The sequence below is a fragment of the Phyllobates terribilis genome, unplaced genomic scaffold (assembly GCF_046119375.1).
Source record: "Phyllobates terribilis strain yellow unplaced genomic scaffold, ASM4611937v1 Scaffold_5__5_contigs__length_657084704, whole genome shotgun sequence".
In the NCBI taxonomy this organism is placed as follows: domain Eukaryota; kingdom Metazoa; phylum Chordata; class Amphibia; order Anura; family Dendrobatidae; genus Phyllobates; species Phyllobates terribilis.
Genome location: NW_027362765.1, coordinates 311976019 through 312002412, shown reverse-complemented (window position 1 = coordinate 312002412; position 26394 = coordinate 311976019). Strand labels below are relative to the sequence as shown.

Genomic DNA, 26394 nt, shown 5'->3' with positions numbered 1-26394 from the left:
ATATATATCTCCTGTACATCTACATTCACTATATGTGTACACTCCTCATGTCTGCCCATATATATCTCCTGTACATCTACATTCACTATATGTGTACACTCCTCATGTCTGCCCATATATATCTCCTGTACATCTACATCCACTATATGTGTACACTCCTCATGTCTGCCCATATATATCTCCTGTACATCTACATCCACTATATGTGTACACTCCTCATGTCTGCCCATATATATCTCCTGTACACTCCTCATGTCTGCCCATATATATCTCCTGTACATCTACATTCACTATATGTGTATACTCCTCATGTCTACCCATATATATCTCCTGTACATCTACATCCACTATATGTGTACACTCCTCATGTCTCCCCATATATATCTCCTGTACATCTACATCCACTATATGTGTACACTCCTCATGTCTACCCATATATATCTCCTGTACATCTACATCCACTATATGTGTACACTCCTCATGTCTACCCATATATATCTCCTGTACACTCCTCATGTCTGCCCATATATATCTCCTGTACATCTACATCCACTATATGTGTACACTCCTCATGTCTACCCATATATATCTCCTGTACATCTACATCCACTATATGTGTACACTCCTCACGTCTACCCATATATATCTCCTGTACATCTACATTCACTATATGTGTACACTCCTCATGTCTGCCCATATATATCTCCTGTACATCTACATTCACTATATGTGTACACTCCTCATGTCTGCCCATATATATCTCCTGTACATCTACATCCACTATATGTGTACACTCCTCATGTCTACCCATATATATCTCCTGTACATCTACATCCACTATATCTGTACACTCCTCATGTCTACCCATATATATCTCCTGTACACTCCTCATGTCTGCCCATATATATCTCCTGTACATCTACATCCCCTATATGTGTACACTCCTCATGTCTGCCCATATATATCTCCTGTACATCTACATCCACTATATGTGTACACTCCTCATGTCTACCCATATATATCTCCTGTACATCTACATCCACTATATGTGTACACTCCTCATGTCTACCCATATATATCTCCTGTACACTCCTCATGTCTGCCCATATATATCTCCTGTACATCTACATCCACTATATGTGTACACTCCTCATGTCTCCCCATATATATCTCCTGTACATCTACATTCACTATATGTGTACACTCCTCATGTCTGCCCATATATATCTCCTGTACATCTACATCCACTATATGTGTACACTCCTCATGTCTCCCCATATATATCTCCTGTCCATCTACATCCACTATATGTGTACACTCCTCATGTCTGCCCATATATATCTCCTGTACATCTACATCCACTATATGTGGACACTCCTCATGTCTACCCATATATATCTCCTGTACACTCCTCATGTCTGCCCATATATATCTCCTGTACTTCTACATCCACTATATGTGTACACTCCTCATGTCTACCCATATATATCTCCTGTACATCTACATCCACTATATGTGTACACTCCTCATGTCTCCCCATATATATCTCCTGTACATCTACATTCACTATATGTGTACACTCCTCATGTCTCCCCATATATATCTTCTGTACATCTACATCCACTATATGTGTATACTCCTCATGTCTCCCCATACATATCTCCTGTACATCTACATCCACTATATGTGTACACTCCTCATGTACAGGAGATATATATGGGTAGACATGAGGAGTGTACACATATAGTGGATGTAGATGTACAGGAGATATATATGGGCAGACATCTACATCCACTATATGTACACTCCTCATGTCTACCCATATATATCTCCTGTACATCTACATCCACTATATGTGTACACTCCTCATGTCTGCCCATATATATCTCCTGTACACTCCTCATGTCTGCCCATATATATCTCCTGTACATCTACATTCACTATATGTGTATACTCCTCATGTCTACCCATATATATCTCCTGTACATCTACATCCACTATATGTGTACACTCCTCATGTCTCCCCATATATATCTCCTGTACATCTACATCCACTATATGTGTACACTCCTCATGTCTCCCCTTATATATCTCCTGTACATCTACATCCACTATATGTGTACACTCCTCATGTCTACCCATATATATCTCCTGTACATCTACATTCACTATATGTGTACACTCCTCATGTCTGCCCATATATATCTCCTGTACATCTACATTCACTATATGTGTACACTCCTCATGTCTGCCCATATATATCTCCTGTACATCTACATTCACTATATGTGTACACTCCTCATGTCTGCCCATATATATCTCCTGTACATCTACATTCACTATATGTGTACACTCCTCATGTCTGCCCATATATATCTCCTGTACATCTACATCCACTATATGTGTACACTCCTCATGTCTGCCCATATATATCTCCTGTACATCTACATCCACTATATGTGTACACTCCTCATGTCTGCCCATATATATCTCCTGTACACTCCTCATGTCTGCCCATATATATCTCCTGTACATCTACATTCACTATATGTGTATACTCCTCATGTCTACCCATATATATCTCCTGTACATCTACATCCACTATATGTGTACACTCCTTATGTCTCCCCATATATATCTCCTGTACATCTACATCCACTATATGTGTACACTCCTCATGTCTACCCATATATATCTCCTGTACATCTACATCCACTATATGTGTACACTCCTCATGTCTACCCATATATATCTCCTGTACACTCCTCATGTCTGCCCATATATATCTCCTGTACATCTACATCCACTATATGTGTACACTCCTCATGTCTACCCATATATATCTCCTGTACATCTACATCCACTATATGTGTACACTCCTCACGTCTACCCATATATATCTCCTGTACATCTACATTCACTATATGTGTACACTCCTCATGTCTGCCCATATATATCTCCTGTACATCTACATTCACTATATGTGTACACTCCTCATGTCTGCCCATATATATCTCCTGTACATCTACATCCACTATATGTGTACACTCCTCATGTCTACCCATATATATCTCCTGTACATCTACATCCACTATATCTGTACACTCCTCATGTCTACCCATATATATCTCCTGTACACTCCTCATGTCTGCCCATATATATCTCCTGTACATCTACATCCCCTATATGTGTACACTCCTCATGTCTGCCCATATATGTCTCCTGTACATCTACATCCACTATATGTGTACACTCCTCATGTCTACCCATATATATCTCCTGTACATCTACATCCACTATATGTGTACACTCCTCATGTCTACCCATATATATCTCCTGTACACTCCTCATGTCTGCCCATATATATCTCCTGTACATCTACATCCACTATATGTGTACACTCCTCATGTCTCCCCATATATATCTCCTGTACATCTACATTCACTATATGTGTACACTCCTCATGTCTGCCCATATATATCTCCTGTACATCTACATCCACTATATGTGTACACTCCTCATGTCTCCCCATATATATCTCCTGTCCATCTACATCCACTATATGTGTACACTCCTCATGTCTGCCCATATATATCTCCTGTACATCTACATCCACTATATGTGGACACTCCTCATGTCTACCCATATATATCTCCTGTACACTCCTCATGTCTGCCCATATATATCTCCTGTACATCTACATCCACTATATGTGTACACTCCTCATGTCTACCCATATATATCTCCTGTACATCTACATCCACTATATGTGTACACTCCTCATGTCTCCCCATATATATCTCCTGTACATCTACATCCACTATATGTGTACACTCCTCATGTCTGCCCATATATATCTCCTGTACATCTACATCCACTATATGTGTACACTCCTCATGTCTGCCCATATATATCTCCTGTACATCTACATCCACTATATGTGTACACTCCTCATGTCTGCCCATATATATCTCCTGTACACTCCTCATGTCTGCCCATATATATCTCCTGTACATCTACATTCACTATATGTGTATACTCCTCATGTCTACCCATATATATCTCCTGTACATCTACATCCACTATATGTGTACACTCCTTATGTCTCCCCATATATATCTCCTGTACATCTACATCCACTATATGTGTACACTCCTCATGTCTACCCATATATATCTCCTGTACATCTACATCCACTATATGTGTACACTCCTCATGTCTCCCCATATATATCTCCTGTACATCTACATTCACTATATGTGTACACTCCTCATGTCTACCCATATATATCTTCTGTACATCTACATCCACTATATGTGTACACTCCTCATGTACAGGAGATATATATGGGTAGACATGAGGAGTGTACACATATAGTGGATGTAGATGTACAGGAGATATATATGGGCAGACATGAGGAGTGTACACATATAGTGAATGTAGATGTACAGGAGATATATATGGGCAGACATCTACATCCACTATATGTACACTCCTCATGTCTACCCATATATATCTCCTGTACATGAGGAGTGTACACATATAGTGGATGTAGATGTACAGGAGATATATATGGGTAGACATGAGGAGTGTACATATAGTGGATGTAGATGTCTGCCCATATATATCTCCTGTACATCTACATCCACTATATGTGTACACTCCTCATGTCTCCCCATACATATCTCCTGTACATCTACATCCACTATATGTGTACACTCCTCATGTACAGGAGATATATATGGGTAGACATGAGGAGTGTACACATATAGTGGATGTAGATGTACAGGAGATATATATGGGCAGACATCTACATCCTCTATATGTACACTCCTCATGTCTACCCATATATATCTCCTGTACATCTACATCCACTATATGTGTACACTCCTCATGTCTCCCCATATATATCTCCTGTACATCTACATTCACTATATGTGTACACTCCTCATGTCTACCCATATATATCTCCTGTAAATCTACATCCACTATATGTGTACACTCCTCATGTCTACCCATATATATCTCCTGTACACTCCTCATGTCTGCCCATATATATCTCCTGTACATCTACATCCACTATATGTGTACACTCCTCATGTCTCCCCATATATATCTCCTGTACATCTACATTCACTATATGTGTACACTCCTCATGTCTGCCCATATATATCTCCTGTACATCTACATCCACTATATGTGTACACTCCTCATGTCTGCCCATATATGTCTCCTGTACATCTACATCCACTATATGTGTACACTCCTCATGTCTACCCATATATATCTCCTGTACATCTACATCCACTATATGTGTACACTCCTCATGTCTACCCATATATATCTCCTGTACACTCCTCATGTCTGCCCATATATATCTCCTGTACATCTACATCCACTATATGTGTACACTCCTCATGTCTCCCCATATAGATCTCCTGTCCATCTACATCCACTATATGTGGACACTCCTCATGTCTGCCCATATATATCTCCTGTACATCTACATCCACTATATGTGGACACTCCTCATGTCTACCCATATATATCTCCTGTACACTCCTCATGTCTGCCCATATATATCTCCTGTACATCTACATCCACTATATGTGTACACTCCTCATGTCTACCCATATATATCTCCTGTACATCTACACCCACTATATGTGTACACTCCTCATGTCTGCCCATATATATCTCCTGTACATCTACATCCACTATATGTACACTCCTCATGTCTACCCATATATATCTCCTGTACATCTACATCCACTATATGTGTACACTCCTCATGTCTCCCCATATATATCTCCTGTACATCTACATTCACTATATGTGTACACTCCTCATGTCTACCCATATAGATCTCCTGTCCATCTACATCCACTATATGTGTACACTCCTCATGTCTGCCCATATACATCTCCTGTACATCTACATCCACTATATGTGGACACTCCTCATGTCTACCCATATATATCTCCTGTACACTCCTCATGTCTGCCCATATATATCTCCTGTACATCTACATCCACTATATGTGTACACTCCTCATGTCTACCCATATATATCTCCTGTACATCTACACCCACTATATGTGTACACTCCTCATGTCTGCCCATATATATCTCCTGTACATCTACATCCACTATATGTACACTCCTCATGTCTACCCATATATATCTCCTGTACATCTACATCCACTATATGTGTACACTCCTCATGTCTCCCCATATATATCTCCTGTACATCTACATTCACTATATGTGTACACTCCTCATGTCTGCCCATATATATCTCCTGTACACTCCTCATGTCTACCCATATATATCTTCTGTACATCTACATCCACTATATGTGTACACTCCTCATGTACAGGAGATATATATGGGTAGACATGAGGAGTGTACACATATAGTGGATGTAGATGTACAGGAGATATATATGGGCAGACATGAGGAGTGTACACATATAGTGAATGTAGATGTACAGGAGATATATATGGGCAGACATCTACATCCACTATATGTACACTCCTCATGTCTACCCATATATATCTCCTGTACATGAGGAGTGTACACATATAGTGAATGTAGATGTACAGGAGATATATATGGGTAGACATGAGGAGTGTACATATAGTGGATGTAGATGTCTGCCCATATATATCTCCTGTACATCTACATCCACTATATGTGTACACTCCTCATGTCTCCCCATACATATCTCCTGTACATCTACATCCACTATATGTGTACACTCCTCATGTACAGGAGATATATATGGGTAGACATGAGGAGTGTACACATATAGTGGATGTAGATGTACAGGAGATATATATGGGCAGACATCTACATCCACTATATGTGTACACTCCTCATGTCTCCCCATATATATCTCCTGTACATCTACATCCACTATATGTGTACACTCCTCATGTCTCCCCATATATATCTCCTGTACATCTACATCCACTATATGTGTACACTCCTCATGTCTACCCATATATATCTCCTGTACATCTACATCCACTATATGTGTACACTCCTCATGTCTCCCCATATATATCTCCTGTACATCTACATTCACTATATGTGTACACTCCTCATGTCTACCCATATATATCTCCTGTACATCTACATCCACTATATGTGTACACTCCTCATGTCTACCCATATATATCTCCTGTACACTCCTCATGTCTGCCCATATATATCTCCTGTACATCTACATCCACTATATGTGTACACTCCTCATGTCTCCCCATATATATCTCCTGTACATCTACATTCACTATATGTGTACACTCCTCATGTCTACCCATGTATATCTCCTGTACATCTACATCCACTATATGTGTATACTCCTCATGTCTCCCCATATATATCTCCTGTACACTCCTCATGTCTGCCCATATATATCTCCTGTACATCTACATCCACTATATGTGTACACTCCTCATGTCTCCCCATATATATCTCCTGTACATCTACATCCACTATATGTGTACACTCCTCATGTCTACCCATATATATCTCCTGTACATCTACATCCACTATATGTGTACACTCCTCATGTCTACCCATATATATCTCCTGTACATCTACATCCACTATATGTGTACAGTCCTCATGTCTCCCCATATATATCTCCTGTACATCTACATCCACTATATGTGTACACTCCTCACGTCTACCCATATATATCTCCTGTACATCTACATCCACTATATGTGTACACTCCTCATGTCTGCCCATATATATCTCCTGTACATCTACATCCACTATATGTGTACACTCCTCATGTCTACCCATATATATCTCCTGTACATCTACATCCACTATATGTGTACACTCCTCACGTCTACCCATATATATCTCCTGTACATCTACATCCACTATATGTGTACACTCCTCATGTCTGCCCATATATATCTCCTGTACATCTACATCCACTATATGTGTACACTCCTCATGTCTCCCCATATATATCTCCTGTACATCTACATCCACTATATGTGTACACTCCTCATGTCTGCCCATATATATCTCCTGTACATCTACATCCACTATATGTGTACACTCCTCATGTCTCCCCATATATATCTCCTGTACATCTACATTCACTATATGTGTACACTCCTCATGTCTACCCATATATATCTCCTGTACATCTACATCCACTATATGTGTACACTCCTCATGTCTACCCATATATATCTCCTGTACATCTACATCCACTATATGTGTACACTCCTCATGTCTACCCATATATATCTCCTGTACATCTACATTCACTATATGTGTACACTCCTCATGTCTACCCATATATATCTCCTGTACATCTACATCCACTATATGTGTACACTCCTCATGTCTACCCATATATATCTCCTGTACATCTACATCCACTATATGTGTACACTCCTCATGTCTCCCCATATATATCTCCTGTACATCTACATTCACTATATGTGTACACTCCTCATGTCTACCCATATATATCTCCTGTACAACAGCTCTGGGAGGGTATTCTGTCCTCATGCAGAACAATTGAAGCAGAAACCATCCAAAACCTGACAAATTCAATGGACGAGAGAGTTCAGAAGCTCCTTTCGAACAAGGGGTCCTATGTGAAAATGTAACATCACCTAGAATAAAGTTTTGAGTTGAAAACTGTTTGATTTCAGTTTGTAATAACCCGCTAATGCTTATAATTTCAAAAATGACCATTTTTTTGTTCTTTATTAAAATGAAAAGGTTGAAAACTCTGCTGTGCATAATAATTTGGAACATGCATTTTGAGTGCAGTTTGAGTTTTTTATTTTTTTAAAAATATACTGTTATCATAGGCAGTTTGTACAAAAACCTTTCAATTGTACTCTAATAGTTATTTGACTGGAAAATTACAATGACTGCAATTCATATAGGTAATTTGGGAAAATCTGAGAAAATATTATTTGCATAATAATTTGGAACACAGTGTATACTTACCTTCTGATGGCCTGCCGACGTCAGCGGTCGCTTGACCCGTCACATGACTAAATGACGTCACCACAGGTACTTTAGTCTACCGCGAGCTGCCAGCAAGCCAGGACGCATCGGATAAAGACATCGGTAAGTATAATGTTTATTTCTCCAATAACCCCCCACGACAGCACCAAAGCAGGATGTCACCCCACCCTAATAGGGACAGGAAACACAAAGAGGTTAAATAGCCCCTCCCTCATCCTCCCTCCAGTGTTTTTTCCTGTCCCTATTGGGATGAAGAGGTCATCCAGGGTGCTCTGTTCCGGCGGCTGACACCCAGTATACCTTTAAGCCGGGCAGCTGGGACCGGGCAGTTTTTTCTCCTCCTCCCCTTATGCTGCTCCCATCTCCTCCGGGACTCGGGTCCCCTATCCCCACCGAGTCCGCGCCTGCGGGTAAGGTCCGGTGGGTGTCGGGCTGGAGGCCTCCTCGAGCTCTCCAGCCCCGCTCCTCCCCCCTCTCAAGGCTGCCTCCGGCGGTCTCCATAGTGGGGAGACGCGCGCTGGATCCCGGAAGTGACGCGGACCGCCGATAACGTCACTTCCGGTGTGCGTTCCACCCTGGAACGCAACTACTTAGGAAGAGGCCGGAAAGTGACGTGGGATGCCGAAAAAGGGTCCCCTAGGTCACTTCCGGGTCTCTCAGCTGTAGCAAAGGGAAAAAAAAAAAAAGAATGAATAATAAATAAATAACCCCGCAGGTGATCGCAGATGTTCCTGCTTCACCAATTGGACCAAGGGGGAGGAGCCTTGCCACCCCTCTCCCCAGGGAAAGAGGGAGAGCGCTGAGTCCAGTCACCTATATAAGAGCCCTGGACTGAAGACATCTAAGGTAGGACCTAATCCGTTTAGTATTTTTACACTGGATGGTCAGGAATTTACCTTCTTCATGTCTGCGGAGCCCAGCGAAATTCCAGTCCTAGTAAGTCTGGCACTGGGGGTCCTTTCCTAGGTGCAGGGTAGAATTGATACATTAATTACCCTTCTCCCTCTTTTTTAGGGTGACACCAGGAAATAAATCTAGCCGGAAATGTGCTATATGTTCAAAAAAATTATCTTATTCAAGCAAAAGATATTAATGCCAGAAATGCACGGAGAAGATTATTAGGGAAGAGCAGCCGTCCCTCTTAGACGAAATTAAAGGGATAGTCCGTCAGGAGGTTCAGTCTTCATTGGCCTCCTTTTCCTGATCCCCTTCTGATTAGCCTCCAAAGGCTAAAAAGAGGAAGATTTCCCTTGAAGAAAAAAGAGACTCAGACTCCCAGGACGAAGTATCCCTTCCAGAAGACCTTATAGAGTAAGGTGACCTTAGCCCAGCGGAAGAAGGTCTGGAAAATAAGAAATATTATTTTTCAATGGAATTTATGGAAGACCTCCTTTCAGCAGTAAGAAGAACGATGTAAGTGGAAGAAGAGAAGCCCACTAGATCAGTCCAGGAAGAGATGTTCGGTGGTCTCCGCTCAAAGAAAAAGATAGTGTTCCCGATACATAAAAACATTCAGGATCTAATCCTGGACGAATGGGAAAATCCTGAAAGGCGACTGAATACACCAGCAGAATTGAAAGACAGGTTTCCGGTAGATGAAGAAACTTCAAAATGTTGGACTGAGATACCTAAGGTCGATATTCAGGTGGCAAGAGTCGCTAAAAAGACAGTATTGCCATTCGAGGACTCGTCGCAACTAAAGGATCCTCTGGACCGCAAGATGGACAGCCTTCTCAGAAAATCCTGGGAAACATCAGCAGTCCTTCTGAACACTAACGTAGTCTCCACGTGTTGCACTGTCCATGTCTAGATGGCTCAACCAGCTTGAAGAGCATCTGGCTATGGGCACATTCAGAGAGGAGATACAAGCTTCCCTACCTTTACTGCAGAAGGCCACTGACTTTCTGGCAGATGCTTCAGCGGAATCTGTGATGGTAACCGCCAGGGCAGCAGTCCTATCAAACTCCACAAGGCGAGCACTATGGCTGAAATCGTGGAACGGTGACTTGGCCTCTAAAATAAGACTTTGTTCCATTCCCTTCAGGGGAGAATATATGTTTGGCCAGGCCCTAGACGACCTCCTGGAGAAGGCGGCTGATAAAAAGAAATCCCTGCCTGAACCCAGACATTACAAGAAGACCCCCTTTCGCCCCCCTCGGGAACAGAATCCCCAGTACAAGGGGAAAGGCAAGTCCAGTTGATGGAGCTACCCCAAAGGGGGGAAAGATAGGAATATTTTTTTCTCCGAAAGGACAGCGACAACAGAAGCGGCGACGCCAGAGTAGTGGGGGGACGAATCATGAAATACCTTCCCCAATGGCAAAAGATCTGCTCCAGTCAATGGGTCTTGAAAGTAATTCAAGAAGGGGTAAAGATCGAATTCTTCTCATATCCTCCAAGAAAAGTAAGGATAACTCGTCTAACCTCCCCGAGATTAAAGACCGCACTGATGTCCGGCCTAAAAATCCTACTATCCTTGCGGGCTATTTCACCGGTCCCAAAAACAGAAAGACACACAGGCCACTAATCACGCCTGTTTATGATAAGAAAATCAAACGGCACCTACAGAATAATAATAAATCTGAAACCCCTAAACCAATACATCATCTACAGAAGATTCAAAATGCAGTCCATCAGATCAGCAGTTCCCTTGATAGGACAAGGATATGTGATGGCAACCATCGACTTACAGTACGCATACTATCACGTCCCTATACATCCAACATACCGGAAATTTCTAAGGTTTGCGGTGGTTCAAGAGGATCAGACATTACATTTTCAATTCAACGTATTGCCGTTCGGGATATCCTCAGCACCGAGAATATTTACCAAAATTATGTCAGAGGTAGTGGCTTCAATCAGAAAAGAAAAAATCTGCATCATTCCCTACCTCGACGACTTCTTACTAGTATGTCCCTCGGTGGAAGCACTCCAGCAAGATCTGCAGAGAACAATCCAAATCCTGACCACTGTAGGGTGGTTGGGTTGATAAATCATTAAAAGTCAGACCTGGTCCCTGCCACAGAAAAAACATTCCTGGGTGTTCTACTAGACTCCGCCAGACAAACCTCCTTCCTACCAAAGGACAAACAGATACTTTTGAGATCCAAGATATCGAATCTGAAGACTCTGAACAGGGTGTTCCTAAGGTTTGCCATGTCAACCCTTGGCTCCATGACAGCCTGCATCCAATCCGTAGCCTGGGCTCAGGCTCACACCAGGGTATTGCAAACCCATATTCTTGCACAGTGGGACGGATCCCCAGACTCCCTAAACAGGAAGATCATGATCCCTCATTATGTGAAAACATCCCTGTCATGGTGGCTCTGCCCAAGAAACCTAGGAACAGGGGTTCCATGGTCTCAGTTCCCTCTGATAACAGTCACAGTAGATGCCAGCAAGACCGGATGGGGAGCTGTCGTTGCTCAAACCCCTTTCCAAGGGGTCTGGACAGAAGAGACCAGCAGGAGATCCTCCAACTTCCGCGAGTTAAAGGCAGTCGAGGAGGCACTCAAAATGTCGGCTCCAGTCATTACGGGCAAACACGTAAAAGTCTATTCAGACAACATGACTACCGTAGCTCACCTGTCCCATCAAGGGAGTACAAGATACGAGAATCTAAAAAGTATCTCAGCAAGAATATTCTTCTGGGCGGAAAGACATCTTCGTTCCTTATCAGGTCTGCACATAAAAGGCTCAGACAATATCCAGGCCGATTTTCTGAGCAGAAGGAATATCCATCCGGGGAATGGGAGCTGGACTCAGACATTTTCCTCATGCTGACCAGACAATGGGGTCGTCCGGAGGTGGACCTCTTTGCAAGACGCCAGAACACCAAGGCAGAAAAATACTTCTCCCTAGATCCAGACAACGTATGCCTGGGGATAGATGCATTCGCTCACCTGTGGCGTTTCCATCTGGCTTACGCTTTTCCCCCAATTCCATTGCTACCCAGGACCTTACAGAAAGTAAGGACCGAAGAGGTCAAAATAATTTTGATAGCCCCACTTTGGCCCAAAAGGAGCTGGTTCTGTGCTCTGAACAGTTTAAGCATAGAAGGACCTCTCATTTTGCCAGCAATCAAAACCCTTCTCCATCAGGGTCCAATCCTCCATCCAGATCCAGAGAACCTCCATCTAGCGGCCTGGCTTCTGAGTTCACAATCCTGAAGGCAAAAGGACTCTCAGACAGAGTAATTCATACCCTACAAAAAAGCTGGAAACAAAGCACAAACTCCATATACAGCAAGATATGGAAGACCTTCCTAACATGGTATAAACCAAATGTACCAGATCTTCGGCATCCTGACATGACCCAGATCTTGCATTTTCTACAAGAGGGGCTGGAAAAAGGCCTTAGACCCAGGATCCTCAAGGTTCAGATCGCGGCGCTAAGTATCTATTTTGACCAGAGCCTAGCCGAACACCGATGGGTAAAACGGTTCATGACAGCAGCTACTCGTCTGCGTCCCAGAATAATCAACCACGTTCCCTCTTGGGATCTTAATATCGTCCTTAAAGGTCTGACACTACCACCGTTTGAACCTTTGGCCTCAATAGAGCTGGATAAATTAGCCTGGAAAACAACATTTCTAGTAGCGATTACCACTGCCAGGAGAGTGGGAGAAATCCAGGCCTTCTCGGTGAATGACCCATATCTGAGAATCCTGGATGATAGGATTATTCTACAACTGGACCCATCTTTCTTGCCAAATGTAGTCTCAGACTTTCATAGATCTCAGGAGATAATTCTGCCTTCCTTCTGTCAAAACCCAAAAAATAAAAGGGAAGAAGAAGAATTCCATACTTTGGACGTAAGGCGGGTTGTTCTTCACTACCTCCAAAAGACAGAGGCCTGGAGGAAGGATCAGAACCTCTTTATTCAGCCATTAGGTCAGAACAGAGGGAAGAAGGTCTCAAAGGTTACCAACACTACTTGGATCAAGAAAGCAATTGTGGAATCATATCAGATCCAGAATCTCTCACCACCAGAGAAACTGAAAGCACACTCTACTAGAGCCATGTACGTCTCCTGGGCAGAAAAGGCTAGCGCTTCCCTCGATCAGATATGTATAGCAGATACATGGTCCTCGGTCCATACCTTCACCAAGCATTACAAGTTTTACTTAATTTAATGTCCATTAAAGACTTGGCCTTTGGGTGGAAAGTGCTTCTGGCCATTGTCCCTCCCTAAACATGAGTCTTTGGTACTCCTCCTTTGGTGCTGTCGTGGGGGGTTATTGGAGAAAATAGAATTAGACTTACCGGTAATTCGGTTTCTAATAACCCACCACGACAGCACTGGTAATTCCCTCCCAGGCTTAGTTAGCCAATCATTTAATTCAAATAAATATAATTTGAAGCATCCATACTTGTGTGGTCCTTTATAAAAACACTGGAGGGAGGATGAGGGAGAGGCTATTTAACCTCTTTGTGTTTCCTGTCCCTATTAGGGTGGGGTGACATCCTCCTTTGGTGCTGTCGTGGTGGGTTATTAGAAACCGAATTACCGGTAAGTCTAATTCTTTTTTTATTTTATTCTTTTTTTTACAGGTACTATGGTACCCGGGTCTGGAGGAGAGTCTCCTCTTCTCCAGACCCGGGTACCAGCCGCACATTGAAACGGATGGCATCCGCAGTTACAGATGCAGTGATGCGGATATTATGCGTTCCAATGCAAGTCAATGGCGGCGAAAACTCTGCGCTTCCGCAAAATAATCGGTAGTGCTGCGGATTTTTCCGCAATGATAATCCGCAGCGGAAATTTCCGCAGCATGTGCACAGCACATGCGGATTATCATTGGGGAACATGGCAGACCTTCTACCAAGCGTTTTTTAAGCATTTCTGCAGCGGAATTGCGCTGCGGAAACGCTTAAAAAAACGCATAGTGGGCACACAGCCTAAAAAAAAATATTATAATTAATATATTAATATTCTGCCAAATTAATTTCACGTGAACTATCACATGATCTATCAAAGGGGATCATGTGACATGTGATACATCAGGTGTGTGTGTTGGGTGGGGGGGGGGCACGCCTTCTAAACTGCCCGGGGCCCTTGCTACTCTTAATCCACCCCTGATACTTCTATACTCATCATTTACTCCTTCGTCCTTATATACAGTATGATCTATGAATCTGTATCCACATTGCTTTTGTCCTTATATATCTTCCCTTATCTCTACATTAATTCTGTGTGTATATATGTCATGTTATAGCTGCTATCATTACTGCCCTTAATTAACATCTATAGATAGACATCCATGATATGTGGGTAATTCTCATCTTTTTTTTTTTCTATATCACGTACATACGTATTTCTCCTTCTCCACTGTCATTACACAGTGACACAGACACATATATATATATATATATATATATATATATATATATATATATATATATATATATATATATATATATATATATATATATATATATATATAAATAAATATACAGTACAGACCAAAAGTTTGGACACACCTTCTCATTTAAAGATTTTACTTTATTTTCATAAACAATGAAAATTGTACATTCACACTGAAGGCATCAAAACTATGAATTAACACATGTGGAATTATATACTTAACAAAAAAGTGTGAAACTACTGAAAATATGTTTTATATTCTAGGTTCTTCAAAGTAGCCACCTTTTGCTTTTATGACTGCTTTGCACACTCTTGGCATTCTCTTGATGAGCTTCAAGAGGTAGTCACCGGAAATGGACTTCCAACCATCTTGAAGGAGTTCCCAGAGATGCTTAGCACTTGTTGGCCCTTTTGCCTTCACTCTGCGGTCCAGCTCACCCCAAACCATCTCGATTGGGTTCAGGTCTGGTGACTTGGAGGCCAAGTCATCTGGCGTAGCACCCCATCACTCTCCTTCTTGGTCAAACAGCCCTTACACAGCCTGGAGGTGTATTTGGGGTCATTGTCCTGTTGAAAAATAAATGATGGTCCAACTAAACGCAAACCGGATGGAATAGCATGCCGCTGCAAGATGCTGTGGTAGCCATGCTGGTTCAGTATGCCTTCAATTTTGAATCAATTCGCAACAGTGTCACCAGCAAAGCACCCCCACACCATTACACCTCCTCCTCCATGCTTCTTGGTGGGAACCAGGCATGTAGAGTCCATCCGTTCACCTTTTCTGCGTCGCACAAAGACACAGTGGTTGGAACCAAAGATCTCAAATTTGGACTCCTCAGACCAAAGCACAGATTTCCACTGGTCTAATGTCCATTCCTTCTGTTCTTTAGCCCAAGCAAGTCTCTTCTGCTTGTTGCCTGTCCTTAGCAGTGGTTTTCTAGCCGCTATTTTACCATGAAGGCCTGCTCCACAAAGTCTCCTCTTAACAGTTTGTTGTAGAGATGTGTCTGCTGCTAGAACTCTGTGTGGCATTGACCTGGTCTCTAATCTGAGCTGCTGTTAACTTGCAATTTCTGAGGCTGGTGACTCGGATAAAATTTTCCTCAGAAGCAGAGGTGACTCTTTGTCTTCCTTTCCTGGGGCGGTCCTCATGTGAGCCAGTTTCTTTGTAGCGCTTGATGGTTTTTGCAACTGCACTTCGGGACACTTTCAAAGTTTTCCCAATTGTTCACACTGACTGACCTTCATTTCTTAAAGTAATGATGGCCACTCGTTTTTCTTTACTTAGCTGCTGCTTTCTTGCCATAATACAAATTCTAACAGTCTATTCAGTAGGACTGTCAGCTGTGTATCCACCAGACTTCTGCACAACACAACTGATGGTCCCAACCCCTTTTATAAGGTAAGAAATCCCACTTATTAAACCTGACAGGGCACACCTGTGAAGTGAAAACCATTTCCGGTGACTACCTGTTGAAGCTCATCAAGAGAATGCCAAGAGTGTGCAAAGCAGTAATCAAAGCAAAAGATGGCTACTTTGAAGAACCTAGAATATAAGACATATTTTCAGTTGTTTCACACTTTTTTGCTAAGTATGTAATTCCACATGTGTTAATTCATAGTTTTGGTGCCTTCAGTGTGAATATACAATTTTCATAGTCATGAAAATACAGAAAAATCTTTAAATGAGAAGGTGTGTCCAAACTTTTGGTCTGTACTGTGTATATGTGTATATATATATATATATATATATATATATATATATATATATATATATATATATATATATATATATATATATATATATATATATATATATATATATATATTACACAGTACAGACCAAAAGTTTGGACACACCTTCTCATTTAAAGATTTTTCTGTATTTTCTTGACTATGAAAATTGTACATTCACACTAAAGGCATCAAAACTATGAATTAACACATGTGGAATTATATACTTAGCAAAAAAGTCTGAAACAACTGAAAATATGTCTTATATTCTAGGTTCTTCAAAGTAGCCACCTTTTGCTTTGATGACTGCTTTGCACACTCTTGGCACCGGAAATGGTCTTCCAACAATCTTGAAGGAGTTCCCAGAGATGCTTAGCACTTGTTGGCCCTTTTGCCTTCACTCTGCGGTCCAGATCACCCAAAACCATCTTGATTGGGTTCAGGTCTGGTGACTGTGTAGGCCAAGTCATCTGGCGTAGCACCCCATCACTCTCCTTATTGGTCAAATAGCCCTTACACAGCCTGGAGGTGTGTTTGGGGTCATTGTCCTGTTGAAAAATAAACGATGGTCCAACTAAACGCAAACCAGATGGAATAGCATGCCGCTGCAAGATGCTGTGGTAGCCATGCTGGTTCAGTATGCCTTCAATTTTAAATAAATCCCCAACAGTGTCACCAGCAAAGCACCCCCACACCATCACACCTCCTCCTCCATGCTTCACGGTGGGAACCAGGCATGTAGAGTCCATCCGTTCACCTTTTCTGCGTCGCACAAAGACACGGTGGTTGGAACCAAAGATCTCAAATTTGGACTCATCAGATCCAAGCACAGATTTCCACTGGTCTAATGTCCATTCCTTGTGTTCTTTAGCCCAAACAAGTCTCTTCTGCTTGTTGCCTGTACTTAGCAGTGGTTTCCTAGCAGCTATTTTACCATGAAGGCCTGCTGCACAAAGTCTCCTCTTAACAGTTGTTGTAAAGATGTGTCTGCTGCTAGAACTCTGTGTGGCATTGACCTGGTCTCTAATCTGAGCTGCTGTTAACCTGCGATTTCTGAGGCTGGTGACTCGGATAAACTTATCCTCAGAAGTAGAGGTGACTCTTGGACTTCCTTTCCTGGGACGATCCTCATGTGAGCCAGTTTCTTTGTAGCGCTTGATGGTTTTTGCAACTGCACTTGGGGACACATTCAAAGTTTGCCCAATTTTTCGGACTGACTGACCTTCATTTCTTAAATTAGTGATGGCCACTCGTTTTTCTTTACTTAGAATTTGTATTATGGCAAGAAAAAAGCAACTAACAGTGTATTTAGTAGGTCTATCAGCTGTGTATCCACCTGACTTCTGCACAACACAACTGATGGTCCCAACCCCATTTATAAGGCAAGAAATCCCACTTATTAAACCTGACAGGGCACACCTGTGAAGTGAAAACCATTTCCGGTGACTACTTCTTGAAGCTCATCAAGAGAATGCCAAGAGTGTGCAAAGCAGTCATCAAAGCAAAAGGTGGCTACTTTGAAGAACCTAGAACATAAGACATATTTTCAGTTGTTTCACACTTTTTTGTTAAGTATATAATTCCACATGTGTTAATTCATAGTTTTGATGCCTTCAGTGTGAATGTACAATTTTCATAGTCAAGAAAATACAGAAAAATCTTTAAATGAGAAGGTGTGTCCAAACTTTTGGTCTGTACTGTATATATATGTGTGTGTGTATATATATATATATATATATATATATATATATATATATATAATGGGTATACTCTTTATTTCTGCCCTTATACATTCCTACACACCATTTACAGTTTATAAGCGCAGCAATCATGTGACTTGTTTTGGGAGTGTGTTGTAGACATGCTTGGGGAGAGGTAGTGGTGAAGGGAGGATTTGAGCTGTGTCAGTCACCTATTTGAATGTAGATGCAGTTTTATCTATTATTGTAATCCTGCCTGTGGTGATAGTGATTAATGAGGTTGTCTGATACCTATAATGCCCTTTATAAATATCTATCTTTAAGTCCTAACCACTTTTGTAATTTGCTTTATTATAAGATTCCCTACCATTCTCCCTATACAGTTAATCCCTACATCCTATTTTTTTACTTTTCTGCCTGTGACGTTTCGTTAGAGGGAGTCTGAAACAGGACGTCATAGGAGGATGGCCCTGCAGTCATTTCTCCCTTTTATCACTATGCTTGACACTGGACATCATCAGGGGCAGCGTTGTCACCGGTGTCCCCTGATGATGTTCTGTTTCAAGGGGGTTATGGAGAAGTGATTGCAGCTTTATTGGCTGTTGCTACACTTCATCTGTGCCTGCCGCTCACATCTTTAGAGCCCACTGCCACAATCTCTGCTTCTCACCACCATTTCCCTCCCCTCCTTGAGATGAGACATGATAGAGGGGTAGTGATAGAAGTAGGGTGAGTGACAGCACCACCACCCCACAGCTTCTATCACTGCCCTCAAATTAATCATAATCAGGGGGCGGCACTGTTGTCACTCACACAGCTTCTATCACTGCCCTCAGTTGATTCTTCTGAAGGCGATGATAGAAGCTGTGGGGCAAGACTGCTGTCACTTACACTGCTTCTATCACTGCCCCCTGATGACGTCTCATATCAAGGAAAGAGACTGTGGTAATAGAAGTAAAGTATGCAGCAGTGGTCTCTGAATATATGGGCCCACCGCCCATATATTCAGAAGCCACTACCACATACACTTATACACAGAAGTGTGGTAGCGGCCACTGAAGATGCATGCACAGATGAAGTGTGGTGGCAGTCACTTCTCCATCACCCCTTCCTGAAACAGGACATCATCAGGGTACAGCAGTGACAAAGTTGTGGTAAGTGGTCTCAGCGCCAGCCCCTGATGACTTCCTGTTTCACACAGGGTGATAGAGGCTGCAGAGAAGTGATTGCAGGGCTTTCCACTTGTGACGTCCTGTTTCACACAGGGTGATAGAGGCTGCAGAGAAGTGATTGCAGGGCTTTCCACTTGTGACGTCCTGTTTCACACAGGGTGATAGAGGCTGCAGAGGAGTGATTGCAGGGCTTTCCACTTGTGACGTCCTGTTTCACACAGGGTGATAGAGGCTGCAGAGAAGTGATTGCAGGGCTTTCCACTTGTGACGTCCTGTTTCACACAGGGTGATAGAGGCTGCAGAGAAGTGATTGCAGGGCTTTCCACTTGTGACGTCCTGTTTCACACAGGGTGATAGAGGCTGCAGAGGAGTGATTGCAGGGCTTTCCACTTGTGACGCCCTGTTTCACACAGGGTGATAGAGGCTGCAGAGAAGTGATTGCAGGGCTTTCCACTTGTGACGTCCTGTTTCACACAGGGTGATAGAGGCTGCAGAGAAGTGATTGCAGGGCTTTCCACTTGTGACGCCCTGTTTCACACAGGGTGATAGAGGCTGCAGAGGAGTGATTGCAGGGCTTTCCACTTGTGATGTTCTGTTTCACACAGGGTGATAGAGGCTGCAGCGGAGTGATTGCAGAGCTTTCCACTTGTGACGTCCTGTTTCACACAGGGTGATAGAGGCTGCAGAGGAGTGATTGCAGGGCTTTCCACTTGTGACGTCCTGTTTCACACAGGGTGATAGAGGCTGCAGAGGAGTGATTGCAGGGCTTTCCACTTGTGACGTCCTGTTTCACACAGGGTGATAGAGGCTGCAGAGGAGTGATTGCAGGGCTTTCCACTTGTGACGTCCTGTTTCACACAGGGTGATAGAGGCTGCAGAGAAGTGATTGCAGGGCTTTCCACTTGTGAATTCCTGTTTCAGACTCCTCTCAAATGAAATATCTCAGAAGGAAAAGTAAAATAACAGATATAGGGATTAGCTGTATAGGGAGAATGGTAGAGAATCTTATAATAAAGCAAATTACAAAGGTGCTAGGAGTTAAAGATAGGTATTTATAAAGGGCATTATAGGTATCAGACCACCCCTTTTAACTCCTGAAAAGTGACCTCTACAGAACGGTAGAATAATCATGTATCAGTCTAATATGCGGCTCAACTACCAGTTTGGTTTTAATATACAGTCACCAAATAATTTGGCTGGATGAAAAATTTATGAGATAAAATGTATCTTTACACCGGATGGTAGACCAATCATAAACCCAGTTTAGGGTAAAGGATTTAAACATTCATGAGAACTTTTATTGAGAGAGTCTGTGTGTGTCAGCTAGATGATCTAGAATGGTCACGGGATCCGTGGAAAAACAAGGGAGTAAAGGATCGTTTAAACAAGCCTATAATGGACGGTGCGATCGTAACTCGCGACTAACAAGTGATTTCAGACAAGTACTTTTACAGGATGAGAATCGTGAATGGAATGGTTGATTAGCGATCTTTACTTCGTAGCATCGAACATAGTGCACCCTGTTCACACAGATAATCTGCAGTGTAGTTATGTGTTCCACGCTCACATCCAATAAGTGATACTTCATGAATTCATGTATTTGAAATAAATAGTATTATACAAACACTCTTGTTAATAGTGTATAAAGAAAATGTCATAAAAAATGTTCCATAATCAATTTCCCGGTTTTATATGAAGAGAGCATTTGCAATAATCACCATTATCAATACGACAGAAATATGTTCTCGTTTTAATACTCTAACTGAACGATTGCCCCAGAACACGATGAACCAATCACTGAAAGTCTTAGGACCTGAATTCCCACTCCTTTTTTTCCCTGGTCCAATCGTTGAATGAGCAAACAAACTCCATTTACATTACACAATTTTCGAAAGATAAACGAGAATTTTTTTCGCTCTTCTAAACGATTTCATGCATGATGAACAAACATTTTCAAAAACATCTTTACACGATTATCATGAACGATAGATCATTAACATTACAATCTGAGGGATTATCGGCCATTGAAAATGCGCCCTAAAGGAATTCATTTATATTGATTGGTTATCCTTAGGTTATCAATATCGTATAGATGGAGGTGTTATACCCAGCACCCTCTACAATCACTTATTCTCGGTGCCAGTGGCTGTCGAATATGCTCATTTGAGAAACGGAACTACATGGCTCTCTCAGCTGTATAGTGGCAGCAGCGGGGTACTGCTGATTCACTCCCATTCATTTGATATAGTTGACTGAGCTATGTAGTTCCACAAATGACCACATTTGGCCGCCACCATCAGTACTGAGAACAGCTGATCGATGGAGGAGTCGGGTGTTGCACTTCCACTGATCTGATAATGACGGGCTAAACTATGGATATGCCATCAATGTAAAGTACCGATCAGCCCCTTTAAGAACAAAAAAATAAGGTATCTAGTGTGGTGGCTTTGTAGTGTATTGACCTTTTTTTTTACATTTGTTATGTTCCTACAGGTGGGAAGTCTCATTAACTCATAGAAGATGGACAGAGGTCAGATCCCTGAGAGGATCTTAAACCTCACGCTGGAGATCATCTACCTGTTGACTGGAGAGGTGATTATTGTGGGGACTATGGTACATTGCTTGACTGTTCTCTCTATAACAGTGATTGCTGAGATTTGAGGAAAAAAGAAACTGATTTTCACAGGCTGAACAATGAATTAAAAAAGGGAAGGATCTGTGAAACCAGTAGAAGATGTGAGTTACTACAATTAATGTATAGCAGGTGATTATGTAATGGGAATCTGTCAGTGGAAAGTCACTCCCCTAACTATTTATATGTTCATATAGCTTTCAAAGACAAGCCCAGCAATACCTCTACATGGACAGTCTTGTCCTCTGTTACTGTGAAATCAGCATTTGAATGAATATGCAAATAAGGCTGAAGAACTATGGTAGATCTGAAGCCTCTGGCACTATACCCTGAGCAAGACCGCCTCCTCCTACTTGACTAACAGCTCCTTTGCCTGAATTCACCCAGCATTGAGGCATTGTCAAGCAGGAGGAGGTGGTGCTGGGCGGGGAATAGTGGGCTGTAGTGACACAGACTTCAGATCTACCATAGTTCTTCAGCCTTATTTGCATATCTGTTCAAATGCTGATTTCTCAGTAACAGAAGAAGGAACTTGTCCTGTAAAGGTATTGATGGACATGTCTTTGAGAGAGCTACATGCACATATACAAGTGCTTCTCACTAAATTAGAATATCACCAAAAAGTTAAATTATTTCAGTTCTTCAATACAAAAAGTGAAACTCCTATATTATATAGAGTCATTACAAACTGAGTGATCTATTTCACGTGTTTATTTCTGTTAATGTTGATGATTATGGCTCACAGCCAATGAAAACACAAAAGTCATTATCTCAGTAAATTAGAATACTTTATAACAACAGCTTGAAAAATGGTTTTAAAATCCGAAATGTTGGCCTACTGAAATGTAAGTTCAATAAATGCACTCAATACTTGGTCGGGGCTCCTTTTGCATCAATTACTGCATCAATGCGGCGTGGCATGGAGGCGATCAGCCTGTGGCACTGCTGAGGTGTTATGGAAGCCCAGGTTGCTTTGATAGCAGCCTTCAGCTCGTCTGCATTGTTGGGTCTGGTGTCTCTCCTCTTCTATGGGGTTAAGGTCAGGCGAGTGTGCTGGCCAATCAAGCACAGTGATACTGTTGTTTTTAAACCACTTATTGGTACTTTTGGCAGTGTGGACAGGTGTCAAGTCCTGCTGGAGAATGAAATTTCCATCTCCAAAAAGCTTGTCAGCAGAGGGAAGCATGAAGTGCTCTAAAATTTCCTGGTAGATGGCTATGATGACTTTGGTCTTGATAAAACACAGTGGACCTACACCAGCAGATGACATGGCTCCCCAAACCATCACTGATTGTGGAAACTTCACACTAGACCTCCAGCAGCTTGGATTGTGGCCTCTCCACTCTTCCTCCAGACTCTGGGACCTTGATTTCCAAATGAAATGCAGAATTTACTTTCATCTGAATACAACACCTTGGACCACTGAGCATCAGTCCAGGTCTTTTACTCCTTGGCTCAGGTAAGATGCTTCTGGCGTTGTCTATTGGTCATGAGTAGCTTGACACAAGGAATGCGACAGTTGTAGCCCATTTCCTGGATATGTCTGAGTGTGGTGGCTCTTGAAGCAATGACTCCAGCAGCAGTCCACTCCTTGTGAATCTCCCCCGGTTGCTTGTGCACCTTTTCCTACCACACTTTTTCCTTCCACTCAACTTTCCATTAACATGCTTGGATACAGCACTCTGTGAACAGCCAGCTTCTTTAGCAATGACCTTTTGTGGCTTACCCTCCTTGTGGAGTGTGTCAGTGACTTTCTTCTGGACATCTGTCAAGTCAGCAGTCTTCCCCATGATTTTGGAGCCTACTGAAATAGACTAAGGGACCTTTTTAAATGCTTAGGAAGACTTTGCAGGTGTTCGAATTTACTGAGATAATGAATTTTGTGTTTTCATTGGCTGTAAGCCATAATCATCAACATTAACAGAAATAAACACTTGAAATAGATCACTGTTTGTAATTACTCTATATAATATGAGTTTCACTTTTTGTATTGAAGCACTGAAATAAATTAACTTTTTGATGATATTCTAGTTTAGTGAGAAGCACTTGTAAATAGTTTGGGGAGTGAAATCCTACTGACAGATTCCATTTAATAAGATTCTTTAAAACATAAACTAGATGGCCTAATCAGTGGGGATCTGATCTTTGGGAACCTACTGCTCAGCACAGTATGGAGCTACAGGCTTCATTAGGAGGCAGAGCTAGTACAGATGCACCCCTGTGTCCATGTAATCAATAAAGGAGACATGGAGGCCCTGGAGATCAGACGCCAGTGGAGCAAATACCAATGGTCATCGATGGGCTGCTAATAATAATAACTTCAGACCCTTTGGTACTTTTAAAGTCATTTAATGTATGTAGATATAGGTTCAAAGATGGCTGTGTATGTAGAAGGAAAAGAAGTTTGACACCTTCAGATGTGGTGTCACCGATTATAGATGGATGCACCATTCATTAGGTAAGCACTGTAGGTAATTGAACACCTAGGTGAGATGCCTGGCAGATGAAAGTGTCTAAACATGGAAAGACTTGTGTATCATGAACATTAGTATTAAATTCTGAGTGTATAGCTAGCTAATCTGTTAAGTAAAGTAAAAAAAATGTCAAAAGTTGATTGGTTTCTCATAAGGAACTTCATCATGTATGGAAAGGTGATATGTACATAGAAATATATTATTTTATTCTATATGTTATAAACATAGCAATGTGTGGTGGAACCATATTATGTTTATGTTATTTTTATTGCTCTGTTGTTAGGATTATATTGTTGTGAAGAAGACCTCTGACCAGACAGGGGACAACACGTTTTTTAATGAAATCAGTGGCAGAACGCAAATTGCAGTACATCCTCATTCTCTGATCTGTGAGAGGAACAATGATCAGAAGATCCTAGAACTCACCAACAGGATCATTGAGCTGCTGACTGGAGAGGTGAGCGCTGCTGGGAGTACTTGGCCTTTCTATTCAGTTGCAATAAAAATTATTCCACCTACTTTACAAATTAAGTTTATTAGGATGTTCACAAATAATAATAAACCGACCGATGAAACAAGAACAATTTAACTCAACATAACTAATATGAGAAGTATTTTTTTTTTTTTAACAAAATTTAACACAAAATGCCACTTTTATAGGAACCTGTCAGCCGATTCATGCTGCCCAAACCACAGGCTGCATGAATCAGAGCCTGCCTGCGCGATTGATATATTATTCTCTGAAGAGAGGGCATACTTTGAAGATCCGGCCAGAGACTATAAGCGAGACAAGTCTAATCTGACACCAGCCCTGGCCGGATCTTCCCAGCACCAGGTGACTGACTGGTCTGCTCCTCGTTTGTACATAGCGAGACACCTATTAATCACCTGTAGCAGCGCCTGGAAGAGCCGGCCAGGGGATCTCCAAAGTACATTTTATCTGAAACACCAGAGCAATTCAGAGAGTAATATACATGGTTGCAATTCCTGCTGTCCGCAGTTTAAGCATCATGAATCGTCTGACAGATTCCCTTTAATGTCTCCTGCAGTCTCACAATTATCCAACCTCTTCATGAGAAGTGTCTCCAGTACTTAGTGGAGCCCTTTTAGCTGTTATAACCTGCTTAGATGTGATGTATAGCTAAACACCCGCTTCTGGCAGCGTTCCTGATAAATCTTAGACCATCCCTAATGGGCAATGGCATCTAGGTCACTAATATTCTTCAGTTTGTGTGCCACAACTGCCTTCTTCAAATCTTATCCAACCAAAGATCTTCTAAGGGACTGTAGTCAGGCAACTGC

At 41.9% G+C, this 26394-nt stretch overlaps 1 protein-coding gene across 1 annotated transcript in view; it reads left to right on the top strand.

Moving 5' to 3' along the window:
* LOC141273079 (gastrula zinc finger protein XlCGF66.1-like) overlaps positions 1–26394 on the top strand; it is a 58907-nt gene that overhangs the window by 17841 nt on the left and 14672 nt on the right. The window contains exons 2-3 of the mRNA XM_073684440.1: positions 22480–22578; positions 25376–25549. Of these exons, the coding sequence (XP_073540541.1) occupies positions 22507–22578; positions 25376–25549 (246 nt within the window). The 5' untranslated portion in view covers positions 22480–22506. The remainder of the gene's footprint in view (positions 1–22479; positions 22579–25375; positions 25550–26394) is intronic.